Source organism: Lynx rufus, unplaced genomic scaffold (assembly GCF_022079265.1).
Source record: "Lynx rufus isolate CCGP_SWC_20201006 ecotype Redwood Valley unplaced genomic scaffold, mLynRuf1.p SCAF_5, whole genome shotgun sequence".
Lineage (NCBI taxonomy): Eukaryota > Metazoa > Chordata > Mammalia > Carnivora > Felidae > Lynx > Lynx rufus.
Window position 1 is genome coordinate 124,408,265 of NW_025814867.1, and position 23,678 is coordinate 124,431,942.

The following is a 23,678-nucleotide window of genomic DNA, read 5'->3' on the forward strand; positions in this document are numbered from 1 at the left end:
TAGCTTTTTCTGGATTATAGCGATTTTGTTTTTGCTTAATAAAAAAATATGAGTAAACTAATCAATTAATTTGGCAGTGTAGATGACATAGTATTGGTTTCTAACTTACCTGTTAATTAGTTTAAGATATAAAGCTAATAACTAACATAGGTTACTTCTCATACACATTCTTCCTGGTCCCCAAAGTATATATTATGGTGGTATCACCTTCTTAAATTTAGCATCTAACTCTTCTAATTATTTGGAAACTAGGCTTTGGTTTCTAAGTTTGAAAGCCTTGTGTCAGTGCAGAAATCTTAAAAATCAAAGTCCTACCTAGTCTGCTGGAACACACCAGAATAAAACTGTGCTCCTAAATTTTGCTTTATATTTTATGGGACTCTAATCAACTGGATATATCAACTGTGTTATGGGCTGTCTGATGACATTTTGAGGTAGAAAATGTGAATTGCATTTTTTATTGTACCCTTTGCCAGACATTTTCATACTTTGATCAAACCATACAGTTGAGATGATTCAGTTCATTTATTACCTCAGGGCATGTTGAGTAATATTTCTAATTCAGTCATAATTTAGAATACATCATAACCCCTCTTCTCAGTCCCCTTGCCTCAAAAGAAGGAAAAATGGAATTTATGGGTGAAGAATTTGAAAATATGACGGTAGAAATAGAAATAGACATCTTTCAAAAATCTGTGTTTTCACTGGCACCTATTTTTTAAGCTTGTTCTGGTGTTCTAGTTAAAAGGCATCTTAGGGGCGCCTGGGTGGCGCAGTCGGTTAAGCGTCCGACTTCAGCCAGGTCACGATATCGCGGTCCGTGGGTTCGTGCCCCGCGTTGGGCTCTGGGCTGATGGCTCAGAGCCTGGAGCCTGTTTCCGATTCTGTGTCTCCCTCTCTCTCTGCCCCTCCCCCGTTCATGCTCTGTCTCTCTCTGTCCCAAAAATAAATAAAAAACGTTGAAAAAAAATTTAAAAAAAAAAAGGCATCTTAGATTCAGTGAACTAATGCACGCATGTACATGCTGAAGGAGTTCATTGACCATGGGACTACTGGAAGGTAAGCTTGCAGGCAGAGCACCTCAACCTGGGCTCCTTACCTATTTACATTTTTTTAATGTTTATTTTTGAGAAAGAGAGACACAGAGAGCAAATGGGGGAGGGGCAGAAAAAGAGGGAAACAGAATCAGAAGCAGGCCCCAGTCTCTGACCTGTCAGCACAGAGTCCAATCCGGGGCTCAAACCCACAAATGGTGAGGTCATGACCTGAGCCAAAGTCCAGCGCTTAACTGACTGAGCCATCCAGGCCACCCACATATTTAGATTCTTAAAGTGTATTTAGATTGTTCCACTTGGTTTTGAAATCTGAGTACTTCTGAGATAAAATGACTTTAGAAGAAGTTTATCTCCAAAAACCTATGGTAAGTATTTTATAATTATGTAATAAATGTTAGGCTCTGCTTTGTGAAGAAAAGAGTTACTATAGCACAATTAAGACTGCTATTTTTAGGAGCACCTGGGTGGCTCAGTTGGTTAAGTGTCCAACTTCAGCTCAGGTCATGATTTCACAGTTCATGAGTTTGAGCCCCACGTCGGGCTCTGTGCTGATGGCTCTCAGCCTGGAGCCTGCTTTGCATCTTGTGTCTCCCTCTCTCTCTGCCCCTCCCCCACCAGAATAAATAAATGTAAAAAAAAAAAAATGAAGGAGGAGGAAGAGGTGAAGTGGAGGAGGAGGAGAAGACTGCTAATTTAGAAACACCTGCCTATGATATTGGCCACGACTGCACCTATACTCTTCATATAAACAATATGTGTTATATTAAACACTATTGCCTTCTGAAAATCTAGATTTTGATATGATATACCAGGTCACCAACCTCCAAAAAAATCACTGGGAACTGAGTTTCTAATGAGTCTCCCCAGTAGATATTTCACAAGTGTTGTGACTGTTGTTGGAAGAATTACGTGCGACCCCATCAGGAGAGGACTCTTGGAAGCTTGTGTCTAGACTCCTCTGAAGTTTGCTCATGCACCTTTTCCTTTGCTTATTTTACTTTTTATCCTTTTGCTATAATGAATCAGAGCTGTGAGCACAATTATATGCTGAGTCCTGTGTGTCCTCTTAGTGAATCACTGAACCTGGAGGTTCTGGAGAATTCCTCGCATAGCTTTCCTCTTATAATTTAAGTTCAGTGATCTGGGATAAATATATTTATGTAATAGCTAAATACAGTGTCTATATCAAGTTGGATGTTTGCATAGTGGAAGAAAAAGGGGGGGAAGCTATATCTTCATTCCAATTACAATATAAACACTCTATCACCTACTATTTCTCCACTTTGAATTCAGATTTGTGTCTGTGAAAGTTCTCATGTGTATGGTCTGGTTATTTTATAGACTCACATCTCAATCTTCCTGGTTCTCTGTCTTGTTGATCTCTAAAGTTCTGATTCTGTACAAGCAGTCTGTGTTTTAAAGTTAGTTGCATCAGGATACTGAGTTTACAAAGAGTGAATTAGTCTGTCTAGATTTATCATGTAAGATGATAAGACACACCAAATTGGGACCACAGAACTATTAGGAATATATGTGAGTCCATCCTTCCACCCCTATTTCCTGAACTAATAGTTCATTTTTTTCTTAATCAACAAAATTTCATTATTTATAAAATAATTATAAGATTTACATGACTAGTTGTTGTTTTTACTGTTCTTAATATCCTAGTTTTAGAAAATGTATATAAACTTGCTTTCCATTTGCTGCCACCAACTTTATTTTTCTGAATGTATTTCCTGAGATTGTGTTAATACAAAATAAAACTCTCTAGATTTTATTTCTTTACTGTTTTTGTTCTAGTTTGGTTTCCTATAAAATTTTGTATATCTCTTTTCTGTCTCTACAGATAACACATCTATTTTATGCTTCATCCATGATTTATAAAACATAACAAAATAAATTATTTTGAAAGCACTACAAATTTGATTTATTCCTGTCAGTTTAACTTTGCCGTGATTTTTTTCCCCCCTAGGATTGTTGATGTTGTTTAGACATTGTCTCAGGAGATTAAGAGAAGAGTTTGCACATGTGCAGAGGAGAGGCAGAGAGAAAGGAAGAGAGAGAGAATCCCAAGCAGGCGCCATACTGTAAGCATGGAACCAGATGTGGGGCTCGAACTCATGAACTATGAGATCGTGACCTGAACAGCAAACCAAGAGTCAGACGTTTAACCGACTAAGCCACCCAGGTGCCCCAGGTTAAGAGCATTTTAAACTCTAAAGTATAGAATTTAGGGCACCTGGGTGACTCAGTCAGTTAAGCATTGGACTTCAGGTCAGGTCATAATCTCACGGTCTATGCGTTTGAGCCCCGTGTGGGGCTCTGGGCTGTCAGTACAGAGCCTGGAGCCTGCTTCGGATTCTGTATCTCCTTCTCTCTCTGCCCCTCTTCTACTCACACTCTGTCTCTCTCTATCTCTCAAAAAATGAATAAATGTTAAAGAAAAAATTAAAAAATAAAATAAAATATAGAATTTAGTTCTTTTTTTAACCCATTAGATTTTGTTAATTTAGATGCTCCATTGTCATTTCTTTTCAGATTATCACAGGGAATTCTTTTCCTGTTCATCCATGCCAAGAATCTGTCTAACCATGTAGTAACAACTAAGTTTGTCTTTTTCTTTTAATATGTTATGTGGAGTTTTATTACTGTTTTCGGTCAAGAAGAGAATAAATAGTATAGTAACAGGAACCAATAGGCCATTTAATAATGCTGCCCTTAATCAACTTTGTGATATTCGGCAATGCTTTCTTTTCAGTTATGAAATTCACATCACCTCCCTTTTTCATTTTTATTGGATTGCACTATTATTGTCTTTTTTCTTTTATCTTTGTAGATACTAGGACACAGATTTTACATTTGAACCTGTGTCTACCTAGAAAACACTCAGTTGGTAGTATTTATATTAGAAATTGACAGCAATGGTCTACAAACCCAAGCCAGTGATATAAATCAGTAAATAGGGCTGGTACTAGAAAATGCCGAGTAGTAAAGACTGGAAAGAGCTGGGAGTAACATGTTCCATCTCCAGGCATTCAAAGTAAGAACTTGAAGTACTCTGCAAGGCAACAGAATAGTAGTGCATGACAGACAAGGCCCAGGGACAGCTTGCGATCTTTGGGTTGCATATTCGTATCTTCATACATCTACCCAAGGTATATAGCATTTAAACAGGTTTTTGTTTCTACTCTGGGGTATTTTTGACTAAAAATATCTTTCAGTTTACCTTTATGACTAAAATATACATTACAAGTTGAATAGCCAAATTAGAAAAGTATATCCTTTTCAAAATATTGTTTACAAAGTGTTAATGATTGCAAATTGCTTCACATCCTCTTTCTGAGGTATTCCTATAGCAACTTGGTTGAAAAGTATAGACATGCTTCCTTTCCATTTTAATGTGAACCAAAATGGCTCTAAAAATCAAGTTTGTTAATTTAAATAAAACTTCAAAAAGTGTATAGAAATTAGTCCTATGCAAAATAGAGTAATTTTGATCTCATTCAGGTGTAGAATACCTCTTTGTTTTTATTAATTTCTTTTTGTTGAACATTTTGTTTTTGTTTTTGTTTTTGTTTTTGTGTTTTACTTAACTCTGAAATGAATATGCATTTGTAGAAACATTAGCAAATTCTACCTTCATCATGGCTTGGACCTAGCAATCTAAAACCTCCTGGCTATCTTTCATATCTACCAGATTACATATATTTCTGTTTTTTTTTTTCATTTTTTTTTAACTTTCAGTAAGTTCTCAAAACTCAAAGTAGCTTATTTAAAGCACTTAATTACTACCAACACTCATCTTTCCCCAAAGTTTGGATTTACTGTTCCGAAGTTGATTGTGATGACTTAATCTCCACTTATGTCAGATTGCTCTTTAATATATGGACAGTTTTAAAAAAATACATAAATTTTAACTGGGTTAAAGATTTGTGTTCACTATAACTGCTTTGTCATTAAGCTAAATGAGGTATTAAAGTCTTAAAACCAGAGTTATAATAAGATAAAGAACTCAACCATAACTGTATGACTAAAGAAAGTACTAATTGATGATGCCTTCTTTTCAGTTGTCCGAAATAGGCTTGTTTCGTGTGGTGTTTTTAATTGAGTTATAACAGTTCTTTGTTTTCCTTCTGTTTTTATGGTTGTAGGATTGTAACTAGTAAAACTTTTTACTTTATTATATATGTGTGTGTTAGTAATTAGATTTCTTTTTCTTTATTCTCACAAAACAATACTCTAGTAAATGTGATATTGGTTATCATGTAGTTGACTTTAAGTCTTTTTTTTTTTTTTCTTAATGTATCTGTTTCAAATTGTAGACGGAGGAAATATTTTAAGCAGACAACCATTGAAGGCAGTTTTTCTTTTTTTTTTCAAATTTATTTTTTATTTTTTTATTTTTTTTCAATATATGAAGTTTATTGTCAAATTGGTTTCCATACAACACCCAGTGCTCGCCCCAAAAGGTGCCCTCCTCGATACCCATCACCCACCCTCCCCTCCCTCCCACCCGCCATCAACCCTCAGTTTGTTCTCAGTTTTTAAGAGTCTCTTATTGAAGGCAGTTTTTCTAATGATAATGACATTATATTTTCTGAAAGGAAGAACTATGTACTGGATGTATTACATGAAAAATCTTGAAAATTTAGAGATGAGTAATAGATTTTTTTCATTGTTGTTGTTGTAAGCATTACTATGGAGTAATCACTATAGGGTTACTGAGGACATAGGTATGAACAAGAGAGCCCCTGCACTTTGGACCCAACTTAGACATTTTTTTCTCAATTTTTCATAGGTATTAAGTGATTTTGCAACTATCGAAATTTAATAATCCTTAGAATGAATTTCATCAAACAAATGTGATAAATATTAGTGGTTTTCTGTTTTTTAAGTGATATATTTCTTTGAACATCATGATTCCTAAGATAGAAATTTATAATTAATACTCTTAGCAAACAATGTATAACAATTAAAGAAACCACAATAAACAATGTGTTTAAATATATTTTTTTCTAATACTATAGCTGGGAAGTTTTAAGATTCCTTCTGTCAAACATAAGATGGTGGTTAGAAGAATATGGCTTTGATGGATTTCGTTTTGATGGCGTTACATCCATGCTCTATCATCACCATGGAATGGGTAGGTAAACTGATATATTACAGATGCAAATAATGATTTTTTTTTTTTTACTGGTAGATTAAAACCAGGTTTGGGGTTCAGTTTCAGAGCTTCCAATGACCATTAGTGTTAGCTTGATTTTTATTAGTTCCAATGTGTATGTCTTTTCTCTAGAGACTTCTGATCCCTTTTTGGCAAGAGGTCAGAAATAAATACATTTTATAAGTAAATAAAAGATAATGCTTTCTGTGAAATATATCTACTTAATATGCTATCCTTACTATGTAGCTTTCTTTTAAATATGTTTCATTTATTTTTTTTTTCTATTCATATGTAATTAACATACAGTGTTAGATTAGTTTCAGGTATACAAAATAATGATTCAACAATTCTGTACATTATTCAGAATTCACCCGTTCCCACACATACCTCCCCTCTGGCAACATCAGTTTATTTTGTGTATTTAAGAGTCTGGTTTTTGGTTTATCTCTTTTTTCTTTGTTCATTTGATTTGTTTCTTAAATTCCACATAGGAATGAAATCATATGATATTTGTCTTTCTCTTACTGAATTATTTCACATAGCATTATACCCTTTAGGCCCATCCATGTTGTTGCACATGGCAAGATTTCATTCTCTTTTATGGCTGAGTAATATTCCATTGTTTGTATGTATATATGTATGTATATTCACAACTTATTTGTCCATTCTTCTCTGGGTAGACACTTGGGTTGTTTTATATCGTGGCTATTGTAAATGATGCTGCAATAAACATTGGGGTGCGTATATCTTTTTAATTAGTGTTTTTGTATTGTTTGAGTAAATACCCAGTAGTGGAATTACTGGATCATATGGTAGTTCTGTTTTTAATTTGGGGGGGGGGCAATGTGGAATCCTCCATACCGTTTTCCACAGTGGCTGCACCAGTTTACATTCCCAACAACAGTGTACGAGGGTTCCTTTTTCTCCACATTCTCGCTAATACTTGTTATTTCTTGCGTTTTTTATTTAGCCATTCTGACAGGTATGAGGTGATATCTCATTGTGATTTTGATTAACATTTTCTTGATGATTAGTGATGTTGAACATCTTGTCATGTGTCTGTTGGCCATCTGTATGTCTTCTTTGAAATAATGTTTATTCATGTCCTCTGCCTATTTTTAAATAGGATTATTTGTTTTTTTGAGGTTCAGTTGTATACGTTTTTTTATATTTTTGGGATATTTAACTCTTTACCAGACACATCATTTGCGAATATCTTCTTCCATCCAGTAGGTTGTCTTTTTGTTTTGTTAATGGTTTCCTTCACCGTGAAAAGCCTCTTATTTTGTTGTAGTCCCAGTAGTATAATTTTGCTTTTGTTTCCTTGCCGAAGAAGACCTATCTAGAAAAATGTTTCTATGTCTAATGTCAAAGAGATTACTGCCTATGTTTCCTTCTAGGAATTTTATGGTTTCAGATCTCACATTTTGGTCTTTAATCTATCTTGAGATTATTTTTGCATATGATCTAAGAAAGGAGTCCAGTTTCATTTTTTTTTGCATGTAGCTGTTGAGTTTTCCCAGCACTATTTATTGAACACACTGTCTTTTTCCCACTGAATATCCTTGCCTTCTTTGTCATAGACTAATTGACCATAAAAGTCTGGGTTTATTTCTGGACTCTTTATTTTGTTCCATTGATCTCTGTGTTCATTTTGGTGCCAGCACTGCTATGTTTTGATTACTACAGCTTTGTGGTATACCTTGAAATGGGAGATTGTGATAGCTCCAGTTTTGTTTTCCTTTTTCAAGATTGCTTTGGCTATTTGGGGTAATTTGTGGTTTTATATAAATTTTAGGTTTTATTTGTTCTAGTTCTATGAAAAATGCTATTGATATTTTGATAGGAATTTCATTGAATTTGTAGATTGCTTTGGATAGTATGGGCACCTTAGCAATATTGTTTCTCCCAATCCATAAGCATGGGATAGCTTTCCATTTGTTTATGTCATCTCTAATTTCTTTCATCAGTGTTTTATAGTTTTCAGAGTACAGGTCTTTCACCTCCTTGATTACGTTTATTCCTAGGTATTTTGTTCTTTTTACTGCCACTCTAAATGGGATTGTTTTCTTAGTTTCTCTTTCTATTCATTATTGGTATATGGAAATTTAACAAATTCCTGTATATTAATTTTGTATCCTGTGATTTTACTAAATCCATTTATCAGTTCTAATAGTTTTTTGTGTTTCTATATATAGCATCATGTCATCTGCAAATATTAAAAGTGGTGAAAAACTGAGAGCTTTTCCCCTAAGATCAGGAACAAGACAGGAGATTCACTCTCACTACTTTATTCAACACAGCACTAGAAGTCCTAGTGAAAGAAATAAAATATTTTTAAGCAGTTTATTGCAGCACCCATAGGATGTGAACATGACAGCAATTGTAATGAGAAAAAAATAACAACAACAACAAAAAATAAATGAGAACCTTTGTGAATGTGTGGATTCATTTGCATATTAAACACTGTAGAAAATATGTATATTTTAGATAGAGGTGTTCACAGTTAAAATTTAATTATAAATGAATTTGTAATTAAAATCATTGATCAGAGACCTTCAGTTTAAAAGTTGTGCAAAGAGGGGCACCTGGATGGCTCCTTCAGTTTAGTGTCCAACTTCGCCTCAGGTCATGATCTCATGGCTGGTGAGTTCAAGCCATGTGAGCCATGTGTCAGGCTCTGCTGATAGCTCAGAGCCTGGAGCCTGCTTTAGATTCTGTGTCTCCCTCTCTCTCTCTGCTCCTCCGCTGCTTGTAGTCTGTCTTTCTCTCTCTCTCAAAAATAAATAAAACATTAAAAGAAAAATTAAAGTTGCACAAAGAAATGGGATCACGGAATCCTAATCGCTTAGTAGATAACATGGAGAATAATTATTATTTTTTAATGGCCAAATATTACCAAGCAACAACCAGTCTGAAACAAGGACTTTGTAAATTTTGAAAAGTGGCTGCCAAGAAATGAAGCTATATTCACAGTGTGTTGCTATCTGCTCTTAATCATGCATGGTGCTGCCCCCATGAAATGTTTCTAGGAAAGAAGTTGTATCTATTAAAACATGATAGATTTCACTGATATCTTCCAGTTTGGAGAGAAACTGACTTAAGGAATGAAAAAGGAAAACATGGCAAAATTTAAGAAGGAGCCTCTCCTAGATTACAACACCTTCTAGATTACATATGCAACTCCTGCATTTCCCTGTAGAACCTCTCTCTTCTGAGGCCTTGGTATCTTCCAAGGAATTGTGGAGTTAGGGAAATGAATTGGGGGGAAAAATGAGGCAAAGCAATTAACATCAAGACACAAAGTGTTTAATTTATAAAATTCAGTGATAAAAAGAAGTTCAGCATATGACATCTTAGGAAGAAAAAGCAATTTACCCATATAGATGAAAACAATGGCTGAACTCATACTATTCTATTGCTAACAGCAATGTCTACAAAATCCTTAGGGAAACAAAGTTTGACAAGAAAATTGATAATTGAATTGCCATTCAGGTATAAATTTGAAAGAGCTTGATGAATAAAACTTCCAGAAAATACCATATAGTGATGGAATCCAGCAAACTGAAAAAACAATGAGTCAAAATAAAAAATGTGATGTGGGGAAGCGGGGGGGGGGGGGCGTTGGGGGAAAGGCAGGTGTTGAACACTAATTCGATTTAATGAAAAATGAGTAAGCAATTCAAAGAATAGAAAGCAAATAGTATAACCCCAATAAGTGATACATACTATAAGCAACCAAAATTAGGATGTGGGGGAAGAGAAGGTAAAAGGAAGTTGGAGGATGTTAAAATCTTTTTGTCATCATAGGAAATCTGTATGGCATAAATTGAAGCACATATTTAAAATAATATAAACATTTTGTCTCAATTTTATGATGGTTTTCATATTTGCTTTTCTTTACTTCACAGGGATCTCTTGACATGCAAAAAATATATATATCTAAAAGTTGAAATCTAGAATTCCCTTTGGTATCATTTCATGTTTTTCCTTCAAAATTATGTTAAAATTAAATTCAAATTTTCAGTTAAAGTGCTTTGTTTGCTTTTGAAAAGCAAAAATTGATTTGCAGGATTGTCTGAATTCTGAATGTTTGATATGGAGTACTTTTCTAAGTTAGAACACATATTTGCTGATGATAATATTATGTGCTATTAAGGCTCATTACACTTTGCTATGATAACAAAACTGATCTCAATAGACTAATTGGTGGGGGCATTTGTGCTGAGTTGAGACTTGCATGTTAACGTAATGCATCTGTATCGATTTTCTGTTCTCTAGGTCAAGCTTTTTCAGGTGATTACCATGAATATTTTGGACTTCAAGTTGATGAAGATGCCTTGATTTATCTCATGTTGGCAAATCATTTGGTTCACACATTGTATCCCGATTCTATAACAGTAGCTGAGGTAAAGCCATAATGATCTCTACCCTCTGAACCCCTTTAATATAGAACATTTTGTTGGCATACAATATTTGAATGATTAATCTCATGTTGTCAATAATTGCATACCTGAAATTGGACCCTGACCGTAGTGCAGCTATCTTGTATGGGTGGCACATTATTTAGAATTCAGTGTTTTTCTATTAGGAGATAGTGTGCACTAATTACTTGTCATCATTCCATTGTTAAAAAAGAAAATGCCAATGGTTAGAAAGTAAAATATCCTAATCAGTGGACAGGTCCTTCCACCGTGAGACCTTCAGCAGAGAAAAGAATTGAATATTAATGTGTGTCTGCTTATTTATTTATTTTTTCATTCCTGGTTTAATCATTAGAGATGGCATGGATCGCTGCCTGCAAGCTTCTCTGAAGTCTCTCTTGTTCTGATGCGATTACCTTTCTTGTTTACGTTATTGCTCTTGGATTGCCAAATGTTCACTAGTTATTCATGATTACTGAAGGTTCATGATTAACTGTCCCAAAGCTGCACTGTAATGATATAATTCGGTATATGCATAATTGACAATTCCCCTCTTGGTGATAAATGTGATAAATTAAGAAGTTTGTTAAATGCTTATGCTAATTTAGATTTAGTTCTAAAATCCCTCTGGTTTTCTGAGTCCTCTTACTAGAAATTATTATTAAAATTGAATTTAGTATGTTAAAACTGTTCTGTAAAAAGTGTGGCGGTTGGCATATAAAAATAGCAAGAATATCGTTAGAAGAGTCAGAGTTCAGTTGTATTTTCACATTGTTGGCATTTAGTTCATGGGCATGAAATGTGGTAATGACAACCTTCTTCCTGTGGTATTTCTTATTTGTATAGACTTATTTCTATCCATGTCTTCTCAAAACCCCGATCTTCAACTAGGTGGAATGATTCCTTGTTTATCTCTGGATAGAGAACAGTTACCTCCTTTAGACATTTTGCCTTCTAAATATGTTCTAGGACCAAAGCAGTGGATCCTACATTTCTGGAATAAATTTTTATATAGAATTTTAAAACACGCAATTATAATACCATTTTGATTATCCTGTATTATTCCACACTCCCTACCTACTTAAATTCAGTCATATCTTACAAATCTTGCTAATACTTTATGCACTGAATATCTTTTAATGTCAGAGTGTATTTTAAACTTTTATTTTGTCTTTTATATAGTTTTATTTTATCTGTCAAACATCAAAAAAGTTTGTTGATTATGTTTATGGCAATTCAAAGCAGAGATAGTTTAAGTGAAAAATTACTATAAACAATTAATGACAGCACAAATCAAAATTGGGTACTGACGAAAAAGAAGCAATTATTTAATACATGAAATGTAAAATTGTTACATTGATCTCTCAGTTCATTTCAAGTAAAATAGTTTCATCATCTAGGGAGCCCTTGTCTGATTATCAGTGTTTCTACCAATGAAACTTTGAGACTTTAGTCTACTTTATATTACTTGTTTTAGATTTTTTTTTTAACAAGATGTGTCTTCAATTTATTCTGCTTAAATTGAAAACTACTTCAATTTCAGTACATCACTTTTCTGTCTAGTGGGAGTCTCTTCAAAATGTGAAATTGATCCTCATGAACTTTTTTTTTTTAAGAAAGGAATATGGTGTAACAAATAAGTAATGCAATTTATATAAAGTCCTATAGTAGAAATTTAAATTTATTTACAATGACAGTTATTAAAATTGAAACCTTTTTTCCTAGAATATACCTACCATTTCCCATGGTTCTATTTGGTATATTAATTAAAAATATTTTTTTGATTGAGGTTTTCTCTCCCTTTGGCATAGTCATAAGTGATCCTTAAATATAAAAATAAAAACTATTTTAACTTTATTTGGAACACATAATCATTTTTATATTCTATGTTGGTAGGTATCAACTTTTTTATATTTAAAATATATTTATTTTAGTGACCTTTATGTTTACCTTTTTTTTTCTTTTTAAGATTTTTTTAAAACCTTTTTTTTTTTTAATTTTTTTTTTTTAACGTTTATTTATTTTTGAGACAGAGAGAGACAGAGCATGAACGGGGGGAGGGGCAGAGAGAGAGGGAGACACAGAATCAGAAACAGGCTCCAGGCTCTGAGCCATCAGCCCAGAGCCTGACGCGGGGCTCGAACTCACGGACCGCGAGATCGTGACCTGGCTGAAGTCGGACGCTTAACCAACTGCGCCACCCAGGCGCCCCTCTTTTTAAGATTTTTAAAAGGATAGTCATTAACTCTCCTCTTTCAAAAGAGAACTGCAAATATCTCATATATATTAATGGAGTAGCTTTCTAAGGATTCAGTTTTAGAAGTCAAGACCAAGTGGTGTCCAAATATTTTTCTTAGCAGATTCTATTTCCTATGAAAGTATTTCCTAAAACTACCTTTAGAGCAAATATAGAATGCACCTTAATGTTTCTTGAGAAAAAAAAAAATATCTTGATCTTTAATACCAGCCTATCACCAGTCTTAGGAAAACTTAGTCTCATGAGAACTCTTCTGTGAAAGCATTTTTGTTTATAATTCCAGTGCCTAACACGAGTACCTGGTATTTAAAACATATACAGCCAATGTTTGTAAGGAATCAAGCTAAATACCTACTGTATCCGTGAAAATGTGACATATGTAATAGATACAACTTCTCTGAAAATGTTTTTTTTTCTATTAAGCATGCATCCTTTTCACTTTTTTCTCCTTTTACATTTATAACCTATGAAATATTAAGTAGAACTAAGATTTTATTGACAAATATTTCTTTTTCTTACAGATGTATTCCACTATGCACTATATTTAAGTGTATCTGTCTCCCATTAAAAAGCAATTAATAAAGTATTTTATAAGTCCAGAGAGATTATATATTTCTTTTTTCCACCTTTTCTGTGGGAAGAATTTGGGGATGGTGTTGTAGATGAAAAAGTATTTGAGTTAAATTTCAGAGAGTTCTGAGTGCATAATAGTCTTTTTAGAAAGTAAGGATAATAATACAAGGAAGAGTTTGTGCAGTGACATGCATAGAAAAGCTTGTGACAAGCACAGGGAAGAGTGAATATTTCAAAATGGATGATGTATTTAGTACTTGAAATATAATAGAAATTATGCTGGAAAGATGTAGGCTTCTCCCTTCTGCTTTCTGTGTACTTTAGTTAACAATTGTAACAACTATATGGCATTATCATTTCATGATAATAAGTGTGTATATGTTTATTTAGGTCTTACTTTATGAATCCCAAAGGTCAAATATTCTGCCTTATTTACCTTTAAATTCCTGACAGTGCCTTTATTCATTCACTCATCAAATTTTATTGAGTTCCTGCTTCATGCCAGTTACTCTCCTACTGCTCTGAATTCTTGGCATATATCAGTGAACAACAACAACACCTTTGCCCCATGGATCCTACATTCTAACAACACGTAAGGAGGCAGATAATCAAATAGGAAATTATTTTGTCAGTGTTTAAAGGATGATTGTTGAATTGAATCTTTAGCTTAAGAATTTGAGTGTTCGATTGTTGGCTATCGAAAGCCGTTGTTGGGCAGTGATAGCGGGCTGTCTCATAAGCTGTTGTTTTGGCAGCAGTTAGTGTGAAGGGAAACTGGAGATGGGAATTCCTTTTGGGAGCATAACGTTCTAAGCAAGGAGTAATGAAGATTAAATAAGAAGGATGATGGTTGTAGAAATGGAGCAAAGGAGAAGAATTGATTTCAAAGATATTGTAGAGTTAGAATTGCTAATACATGTCTCACGTGAGACCAGAGTTGCTATTATATTTTACTACATCTGGTTCCTTATACCATCTTTTTTTTTTTTTTAACTTCCCAATTATCAGTAATCTAGTGGTGGCATGACAGAGGAGGAAGATACTTTGTTGAAGTGCCTGCCATCTGACCCTATCATTGAGAAACATATCTTTAGAAATCTCTTCACCTGAGTGAGCTTCAGTTTCTGTGTCTTCTAGATGAAGAAGGTCCACTAGATACCCTTTAGATCCATTTCAAGTGTGACTGACTGTAGTGAAAGCCATCTTATTGCTTCATTCTTAATGTACTAAGTCTTCTATCTCATCAGAAGCTAGATGCTGACAAAATACGCTCCATGTCAGTACTTTATGCAGAGAGCAAGTACAGTAGATATATGCCACATGTATTTTTGTGTTTGAAAGCAAGAGCTAAGTGTTCATACAGTGGCTCAAAAGTAAGTCTAAGATACTATGTTTTAGCAATAATCGTTTTACTATTTTCTGTTCTCTTTGTCATACGAAGGAAAAGAAAAAAATGAAAAAAACGCCTCGTGAGATTGAAGTTGTCCTGCAGTGAAAAGAATTACACAAAAACTTAGTGGGAAATGAAATCTCCCATTATAGTTTTAACTACTTTTACAATTATGCTACCAAAACACTCCAAAAAGATATGCCTCCATTTACTGTTTTTATTTATGGGGCTATTTATTTTATTTATTCTCTACTGTCAAAAGAATATTTCCTAAGAATTTGAACAATGTGAACTGATACTATTGATGACTCTGTTTTAGGATGTGTCAGGAATGCCAGCTCTCTGTTCTCCGATTTCCCAGGGAGGAGTCGGCTTTGACTATCGATTAGCTATGGCAATTCCAGATAAATGGATCCAGGTAAGATTTTATGCATTTTTTTCTCTAAAAATACTATGTATTTTGTTGGTTTATTTTTTAGCTCTTTGATTTATTTAACTTGTGATCATTAGTTATAAATGTTATAATCATTATAATTGAAGTATTAAAAAATTTTCTCATTAGTGTGTTGATTCTTATGCTTTTTAATAAGATGTTTCACAAACTTCTAAAAGTTCTAGTTTAAAGTATTCATACTTGTGTTATTTAGGCAAGGAGAAATATTACTATAACGTGAGCTCTGTATATGAAATTTTGCATTATCATTGCAGTTTTGTGAAACTTCAGTGCTCTCTGTATAAAACACATTCAACTTCATCAAGCATCCATTTCTGCCTGCAATTCATCAATGTAAAAGTTACTCCTTAATTCCCCTTACTTGCTTCATAGTATGTTTTTACCTCAGCAGATTTGGATTCATCCATTCCTTTATTTAACATTTAGAAATCCTTACCGTGTGCCAAGCACTAGGAATGCATAATTGTAGATGACACCTTGCACATTATTTGTAATAAAATTTTATTAAATTTTATTATAGTTAAGTAGCTTCAATTATATTTTGTTTTATTTAATATTTGCCTAAAAGACCATTGTTTTTATATAGACTCAGATTTGACATAGAACACTCTGAGTGGCTGTGTCCCTGATGACAGGCTGAATATGCATAAGGAGTCAGCTTTGTATTTGTATCAAATAATCATATTTGTATCAAATAATCAGTTTTCTGATGAGCCCTTTAGTACACCGTGAACTGTAGATGTGTTTAACCTTGGATAGAAAAACCGTGGAGCCTGCTCTGAAGGAACTAATTATTGTAATCCTATCTTAACTTTCTTCCCTGTACTCTCCAGGCAATTTGTGCAATACACAACTGTGACATTAAATCTTTACCAACATAATTTTTGCTTCTCCATTTATAATGATTCCTAAACATTGTCAAGTCAAAAAAGCAAATGTTTTCCAGAGATGATTAGACTGAAAATCAAAGAAACAAATATGTATTCTAGCTTTAATACCTGGGAAAGTTGCTTTATATCTGTCATTTAAAAAAAAAAAAATGGTGTGGTCTTCAATTTTCTCACCTTGGTCTAAAGGTCTTTACCCACCATCTTTTAGGATTTCCAATCTTCCATGCAGACTTTTTTCCCCTCACAAGTGCCAAGTATTACTTTTCTCACCTCCTACTGAAAAGCCTCCATCAGTTTTTGTGCAGATTTAAGAATATTTCAGGGGGTACATCAACCTAGAATTATTCCCATCACTCATAGCCCACAGTGGGTATTTCCTTCTCTTACCAATGACGACATTTTTAAAAAATATTTAATTTAATTTAATTTAATTTAATTTAATTTAATTTAATTTAATTTACAAAACATTTAGTACCTTGTATGCTCAAGGTACTGTACTAGTTAGTACCTCATACAAGTGGAAAAGTATACTGTCCTATGTTTAGGACCATCATGTCTTCTTAGATTGTGAATTGTCTAAAGGCAGATGTTATCTTCTGTTTTATGTAATTATTTAAAAATCTTTTTGCATCACCAAAGTGGGAACCCTAGTTAGTAAGACAAGAGAAAGTTAAAATAATATTATAAAAAGCTCAGTGATATCCCCTACTTTTGTAATTTGTGCATTTAAAAAAATAATCTCATAAATGACTATTATTTCCTCAAAAGGTACACAGGAGTATTAATCCAAATGGTAGCTGTACTCAGAATATATGGCATTCATTGTTATTTCCCCATAGGGTCTGAGTTAAATCAGAATGCTAGATTTCATTCATGTTTTTGTTGTTCAAAAGCAAATTATTTCTACTTGTATTGTTCAAAATCAGTAGTTTGGAATACCACATTTAATCATATTTAATCATTTACTGAACAAATACTTGCCTATCTAAAATATGCCAAATTTGCTGCAATCCCTTTTATTTTATTTTATCATTTTTATTACCTACCTACCTTTTATTACCGTTTTATGTTAAATTGAGATAAGTGGTTAATTGAATTCATTCATTTATACATTAATTCCACCAAAAATTACTGAGCACTTTGTATTTTTATTATAGAAAGTTTTTTAATTGTTGATTCTCACGCAGTTGTAAGAACAGTTGTGATACAGTGAGAAAACCAGTATTTTCAAGTGGTAACACCTTTCAAAATTATAGTGTAGTACCACAACCAAGATACTGACATTGGTATAGTTAAGATATAAAATACTCCATCACCATAAAGTTCCTTCATGTTTTCCCAATCACTTTTTAACCTGTGGCAACCACTAATCTGATCTCCATTTCTGTAATTTTTTTTTTTCATTTCAAGAATCTGATATAAATGAAATCATACAATATTTAACCTTTTGGGATTGCCATTTTTCACGCAGCAAAATTCTCTGGAAATTCATATAGATTGTTGCACGTATCAGTAGTGCAGTCCTTTTTATTGCTGAATAGTACTCCATAGTATGGATAGACCATACTTTGTTTGATCATTCACCCATTATAGACATCTGGATTGTTTCTGGGTTGGGCTATTACAAATAAAGATGCTATAAACACTTGTGTGCAGATTTTGTATGGTCATAAAATTTAATTACTCTAAGATAAATGACAAATAGTGCAATTACTAAATCATATAGTAGTTGGATGTTTAAGCAGATGGATATTTAATTTTTTAAGAAACTATGAAACTTGTCCAGAATAACTGTACCATTTTTCATGCTCATTGGGAATGTTGGAGAGATCCACTTTCTGTACATCCTTGCACCTGTTTTAGTCATTCTATAACAGATGTGTAGTGATATCTAACTGTGGTTTTAATTCGCATTTTCTTAGTGGCTTATGATGATGAACATCTTTCATGTGTGTAGTTGCCCTCTATGTATCCTCCTGATAAAATGCCTATTCGTGTCTTTTGACCATTTTCTAATTAGATCATTTGTTTACTCTGGAGTTTTGAGAGTTCTTTATATAATCTAGATTAAACTCTTTTGTTGGATATGAAGTTGGCAAATGTTTTCTCCCAGTCTGTTGCTTAATCTTTTTATCCTTTTCATGTTGACTTTCACAGAGTAAAAGTTCTTTGTCTATAATAAATTTGATGAAGGCCAATTTATCATTTTTTCTTACAGGGACCTTTTTTGGTATCAAGACTAAGAATTCTTTGACTCTCCTATATTTTCTATTAAACATTTTATACTTTTGCACTTGAAGTCCATGGCCCATTTTGAATTAATTTTTGTGCAACAAATGTGTAAGACCTAGTTCCTTATTTCAAGTTTCCATTTGTTGTTGTTGTTGTGGATTTCCAGCTCTTCCAGCATGATTTCTTGAAAAGTCTATCCTTCCATTGAATTATCTTTGCACATTAGTCAAATTTAAGTGGGCATATTTGTGTAGGTCCATACATTAGTGTCAAATTCTTGCTGTACCTGATTACCACAACAATGTCTTCAAACAACACCAATTAGCCATTATATAGTTCTCAAAGTTCTTTAGGTCACAGATCTGAAATGGGTCTTACTAGGCTAAAATTAAGGTATTGACAAGGCTGCATTTCTTCTGGTGGTCTAGTTCCCTTGCCTTTTCTAAAGGCTTCTAGTTTTCTAAAAGCCACCTATACTCCTTGGCTCATAGCCCCTTCCTCCATCTTCAAAGCCAACAGAGTAGCATCTTCATATTTCTCTATTACTCTGACCACTCTTGCCTCCTTTTTACAAAGGTTCCTGGAATTATATTGGACCCATTCAAGTAATCCCAGATAATCTTCCCATCTCAATGTATTTATCACATTTCTAAAGTCCTTTTCCATGTAAGGGAACATATTCACAGGTTCTGGGCATTAGGATGTAAACAACCTATGGGTGACCATTATTCTGCCTAACACAGTCTGCTGTCTGGTGCCCAACAATTCACACTGAAATTATGAGACATGGATAAGCACTTCTGACTTCCATAGAACAAAAGTCAACAAAGGAAGATATGAACAGGCCTGAATCCCATTTCTTGTACCAAAATCTGCAGCAGTTTTGCTTTAGTTGCTGTGTAACAAATTTTCACAATCTTGATAACTTAAAACATTACTCACTTGCTACCTCATGGTTTCCTCAGAGGACATTTATCATATTTTACAAGGTTCCACCTCCACTTTAGGACTGCACAGAAATGTGAATATGGGGGAGCAAGAATTATGGGAACCGTCTTGGAATTCTGCATATCAGAGTACAGTTGACACTTTGGACAGATTAATGAGCCCATGCAGAAAAAGTGTATTGAGTAGAAGAAAGAGGCTATTTTTAGGAATAACTTTGAGGAGCATCAACCTTATAGGATAGGCAGAGGGGGAGCCTGCAGGATGCCTAGAGAGGTGGGAAAACAAAACAATCAAGAGTTTCAGTCTGGTAGACTAAGAAGAAAAGCCATTCATGGGAAAGTATAGAGTCAGCACTCAACATGTACAGCAAATATTTGCCTAAGATAGAGAAAATATTACCTAAGAGTTAGTCATTTGCAGTCTTGGCAAGGTCATTTGCATCAAAATGCAGCAGAAACCAGATTGGAGACTGAAGTAGAGAGAGGTGTGTGGTCTGCTAAGATGGTAATTATTTCATGATAATTAGCCTTTAAACTTTCAAGTTGTTTTTTTTTCTTTAGTTATCACTTTTTTAAAAGAATGGAACAAAACATTATTCCTGCTAAAATTTTCTTTATTCAAACCTAAAAATGTAGCAAGTATATCTCTCCCTTTTGAAAGTTACAGATATATTGCATAATAACACTTCACTATGGTCATTAATCAAGAGGTAGCGGTTGTTACGGGGGGAAAAAAGTTGAAAAAATCCTAAAGTGCACTGATCAAACATCTGCACAAAAGCAAACACACACACACACACATACACACCACATCACTGTCATTTGGACAGTCTGTATAAAATCTGCGATTTTAGTAAATGTTTAACCTAAGATATTTTTGCTATGTGGGTGCACTTGTATCTATATGTCAAATAATTTGGATTTGCGATGGATGCCCTCAGATAGTGATTTAAATAAAGTAAGAACTATAATGGTTTATTCGAATTATTTTCTCTCTTGTATTTAGCTACTTAAAGAGTTTAAAGATGAAGATTGGAATATGGGCAATATTGTATACACACTCACAAACAGACGCTACCTTGAAAAATGCATTGCTTATGCAGAGAGCCATGATCAGGTAAATGAATATGTGTATAAATTAATTGTGTCTCTCTCTGTATTTATTAACATATCTAATACAAAAATATCCAAATACAAACTTCTGAGGTTTAATACAGTTAATATAATTTATAGCTATTTTTATGTGAAAACTGCTCAGACTTAGAAAACATTTAAAAAATATTCTACAGATCTATAAATTCTAGCTTCAAAACGCAGTACTATTTTTAATCAGCAAAACTGTAATTAAAAAATTGTAAATGACAGTTGCAAGTGTTCTCCTACATGTTTTCCTTTGTTGTAACAAGAGGAATATTGGTTCTGATCCAGGTTAATTTTAATTTCAATTTTAGTTTTCCTTCTAGAGGTTTTCTTTTATGCCTTTTGACAAGCTTTCATCATTTTTTCCTGCAATCACTGAATTCTCTTGCGAAGTAATCACCCTGACCCCTGTTTCTCCGGCTTCAGCCCATCCTTTCTAACTCAGCCTGAGACATTTTCCAAAGAGCAAAGCTCATTTTGTCAACCCACATCTTTTGATTAGATCTTCTTATTCAAGGCCACTCATATTCTGGCCCAAGCCAAAGTTTCCACCTTTATTCTCTGCTCAACTCTCCAAGCATTTTATTCTTCAGGACTATAAAATTCCCACCCATTCCTGACTAGGTCATCCTTGTTCCAATCAGGTACTTTCCCCACACACCTGAAAATGCCTAGTGTACCTGGGGAGCTCCTATGAAGCCCTCCTGCCCTGACTCTGATGTCATATTCTCCCTGAAGTCTTCATCTAGTTGTATGGGGAAAAATAGTGGCCTCATTCTCCATGCTTTCATCACATTTTAGGCAGAACATTTGTTTCCATTACCTTTATATATCCAGCCTTAGCACTGTGACTGCTCCTAGTAGTCGTTCAATAAACATAAGTAAAGGTAGGAACAAAGGCCATTTAGCTATTTAAAGCCATATTAATCCTCATAAACATAAACAACATGTATGCATTATAAAGGAGACAGTAAACATTTCTGAGATTATTTGCAGTATGTGCATCAAGGAAATTGAAGCTCAAACAATAATCTTGTTATTTTAGCAGAATTTGACCATTTAAGGTAAACAGGTAGATTTTCAGCTGTCTCCTTTAATTATTAAGAAACAGTTAAGTAGACCAGAGGTCAGCTACTAAAGCCCATGTACCAAGTTCTTCTTGCTGCCTGTTTTTGTAAAAGTCATTGATACATGGCCATACTGATTCACTTATGTATTGTCTGTGGCTGCTTTTGAGGCATAATGGTAGATTTAAGTGGTGGAGACTGAGAAAGTGGCCCCAGTGCCTAAAATATGTACTATGCAGTCTTTACAAAAAGTTTGCTGATTCATGATGTAAACGTATATTAAATTTTGTATCTTCCAAATCAGAGCAGTGCTTTCTTTTCAACTTAAATTGGCTGTAAAGCAGATCAAATCAATACCTACCAAAAAAAGGAGAACTAAAATTAAAAAAAAAATTTAAACAAAAAACCAGGTAATAATAAGTGTGGAGGAACTCTCACCAGATATATAATAACGAAAACTAAAATAAATGCATAAATTCTTTATATTGCAAACTCCTAGCAATTTTAACATATTTGAGCCCCCTAGATATATTTATTTTAGATAAATGAACGAAGGAGTAAATGAATGGGTTAAATAAATTAAGGATGCAACACCTACACTATTTTCGTAGTTTTACTCCCAAAATGTACAGAAAATTATGGATTTACCAAGAATTATTTCATACTTTAAAGATTGATGTAATTCTGCCCGGTATGACAATTGTCAGTAATGTACAAAAAGATGCAAGTTTTGTATCTCTTTCTAAAAGCAAAAATACATTGAATCTTAAATCTGATAAAATTATAAAGATGTGTATTTATAAGACGAATACTATAGAAAAATCGACATCCTGGTAAAAATCTAACCAGAATTTATCAAAATAATTTTGTGATATAATCATAACTTAAAGAAATAAACCCAGTCACACATAAGAATATAACAAAGCAATTTAAAACAAGTGAAAAGGACAAAATTGTTTAAGAACCAGTATTATCTATTATCTAACGTGTGTATCTTCTATGCGTTATCTTCAAACTGTTTTAGCGATGGAGCCTATTTTTGAACTAAGTTTGTACAGCGCTCTGAGTTGTATGTCTGATTGAAACTGCATTTTATTGGTACATGTATTAGTCTGCTAGGACTGCAATAACCGAATCCCACAGGACAGTATAAACAACAGACATGTGTTTCTCCCAGCTCTGGAAGTCCAAAATCAAGGTGTCCGCAGGTTTAGTTTTTCCCGAGGCCTCTCCCGGAGGCTTGCAGGTGGCCATCTTTCTGTTCCCACGTGGTCTTTCTTCTGTACACTTATCCCTGGTAACCCTTTCTCTTCATATGAGGACACCACTCATTGGGTTAGAGCCTCACTGTTATGACCTCATTTAATCTTGCTTACCTACCTCTTTATAGACCCTCTCTCCAAATATAGTCACATTGGAGGTTAAGACTTGAACATGAATTTGAGGACACAATTCAGTCTGTAACTATACACATTCCACTTCATATGTTTAGATTTAAAATATTTACCTTTGAGTCAGAGAACAAAGAGTCTACTTTGATAAAGTGAAATAATTTGAACTGGAGTAAGATAGACGACAATTACCATCTAATCAAACTTTCAGAATTCTTGTGCCAGCAGCCATATTCTGAGCTAATTCTTTCTTGGCCCTCAAAATAAGGACAAGACTGACAGAATGAGTAGGTAGTCTTGAAACAGTATTTTAAAGAAAAATCATTTTAATCAAAATAGATTTGAGATTAAAATAGGTTTATAAGTAAAAATATTTTTCTAAAAATGAAAATTATTATAATAGGATAAGGAGATTACAGTTTATGCTCTATTGTATGTTTCACTATAAATTATTTTTGTCAGTAAAAAACATTTTGTGTTAGCCATTTTTAGCCATAAAATTTTTGATTAAGAGGCCTCTCTTCTACTCAGTACGTTTCTGAGTTACCTGCCCCATTTACCAACTGTTATATTTTCATATAAAACAAACTAATTTTGGGGCGCCTGGGTGGCTCAGTCGGTTAAGCGTCCGACTTCGGCTCAGGGCATGATCTCGTGGTCCGTGGGTTCGAGCCCCGCGTCGGGCTCTGTGCTG

General features: G+C 33.8%; 1 protein-coding gene across 2 annotated transcripts in view; it reads left to right on the forward strand.

The window, feature by feature from the left end:
- GBE1 (1,4-alpha-glucan branching enzyme 1) overlaps positions 1-23,678 on the forward strand; it is a 267,247-nt gene that overhangs the window by 175,010 nt on the left and 68,559 nt on the right. For both annotated transcript variants that reach the window (XM_047099391.1, XM_047099389.1), the window contains exons 8-11: positions 6,083-6,198; positions 10,501-10,628; positions 15,183-15,281; positions 20,393-20,503. In XM_047099391.1, coding sequence (XP_046955347.1) covers positions 6,083-6,198; positions 10,501-10,628; positions 15,183-15,281; positions 20,393-20,503 — 454 coding nt within the window. The remainder of the gene's footprint in view (positions 1-6,082; positions 6,199-10,500; positions 10,629-15,182; positions 15,282-20,392; positions 20,504-23,678) is intronic.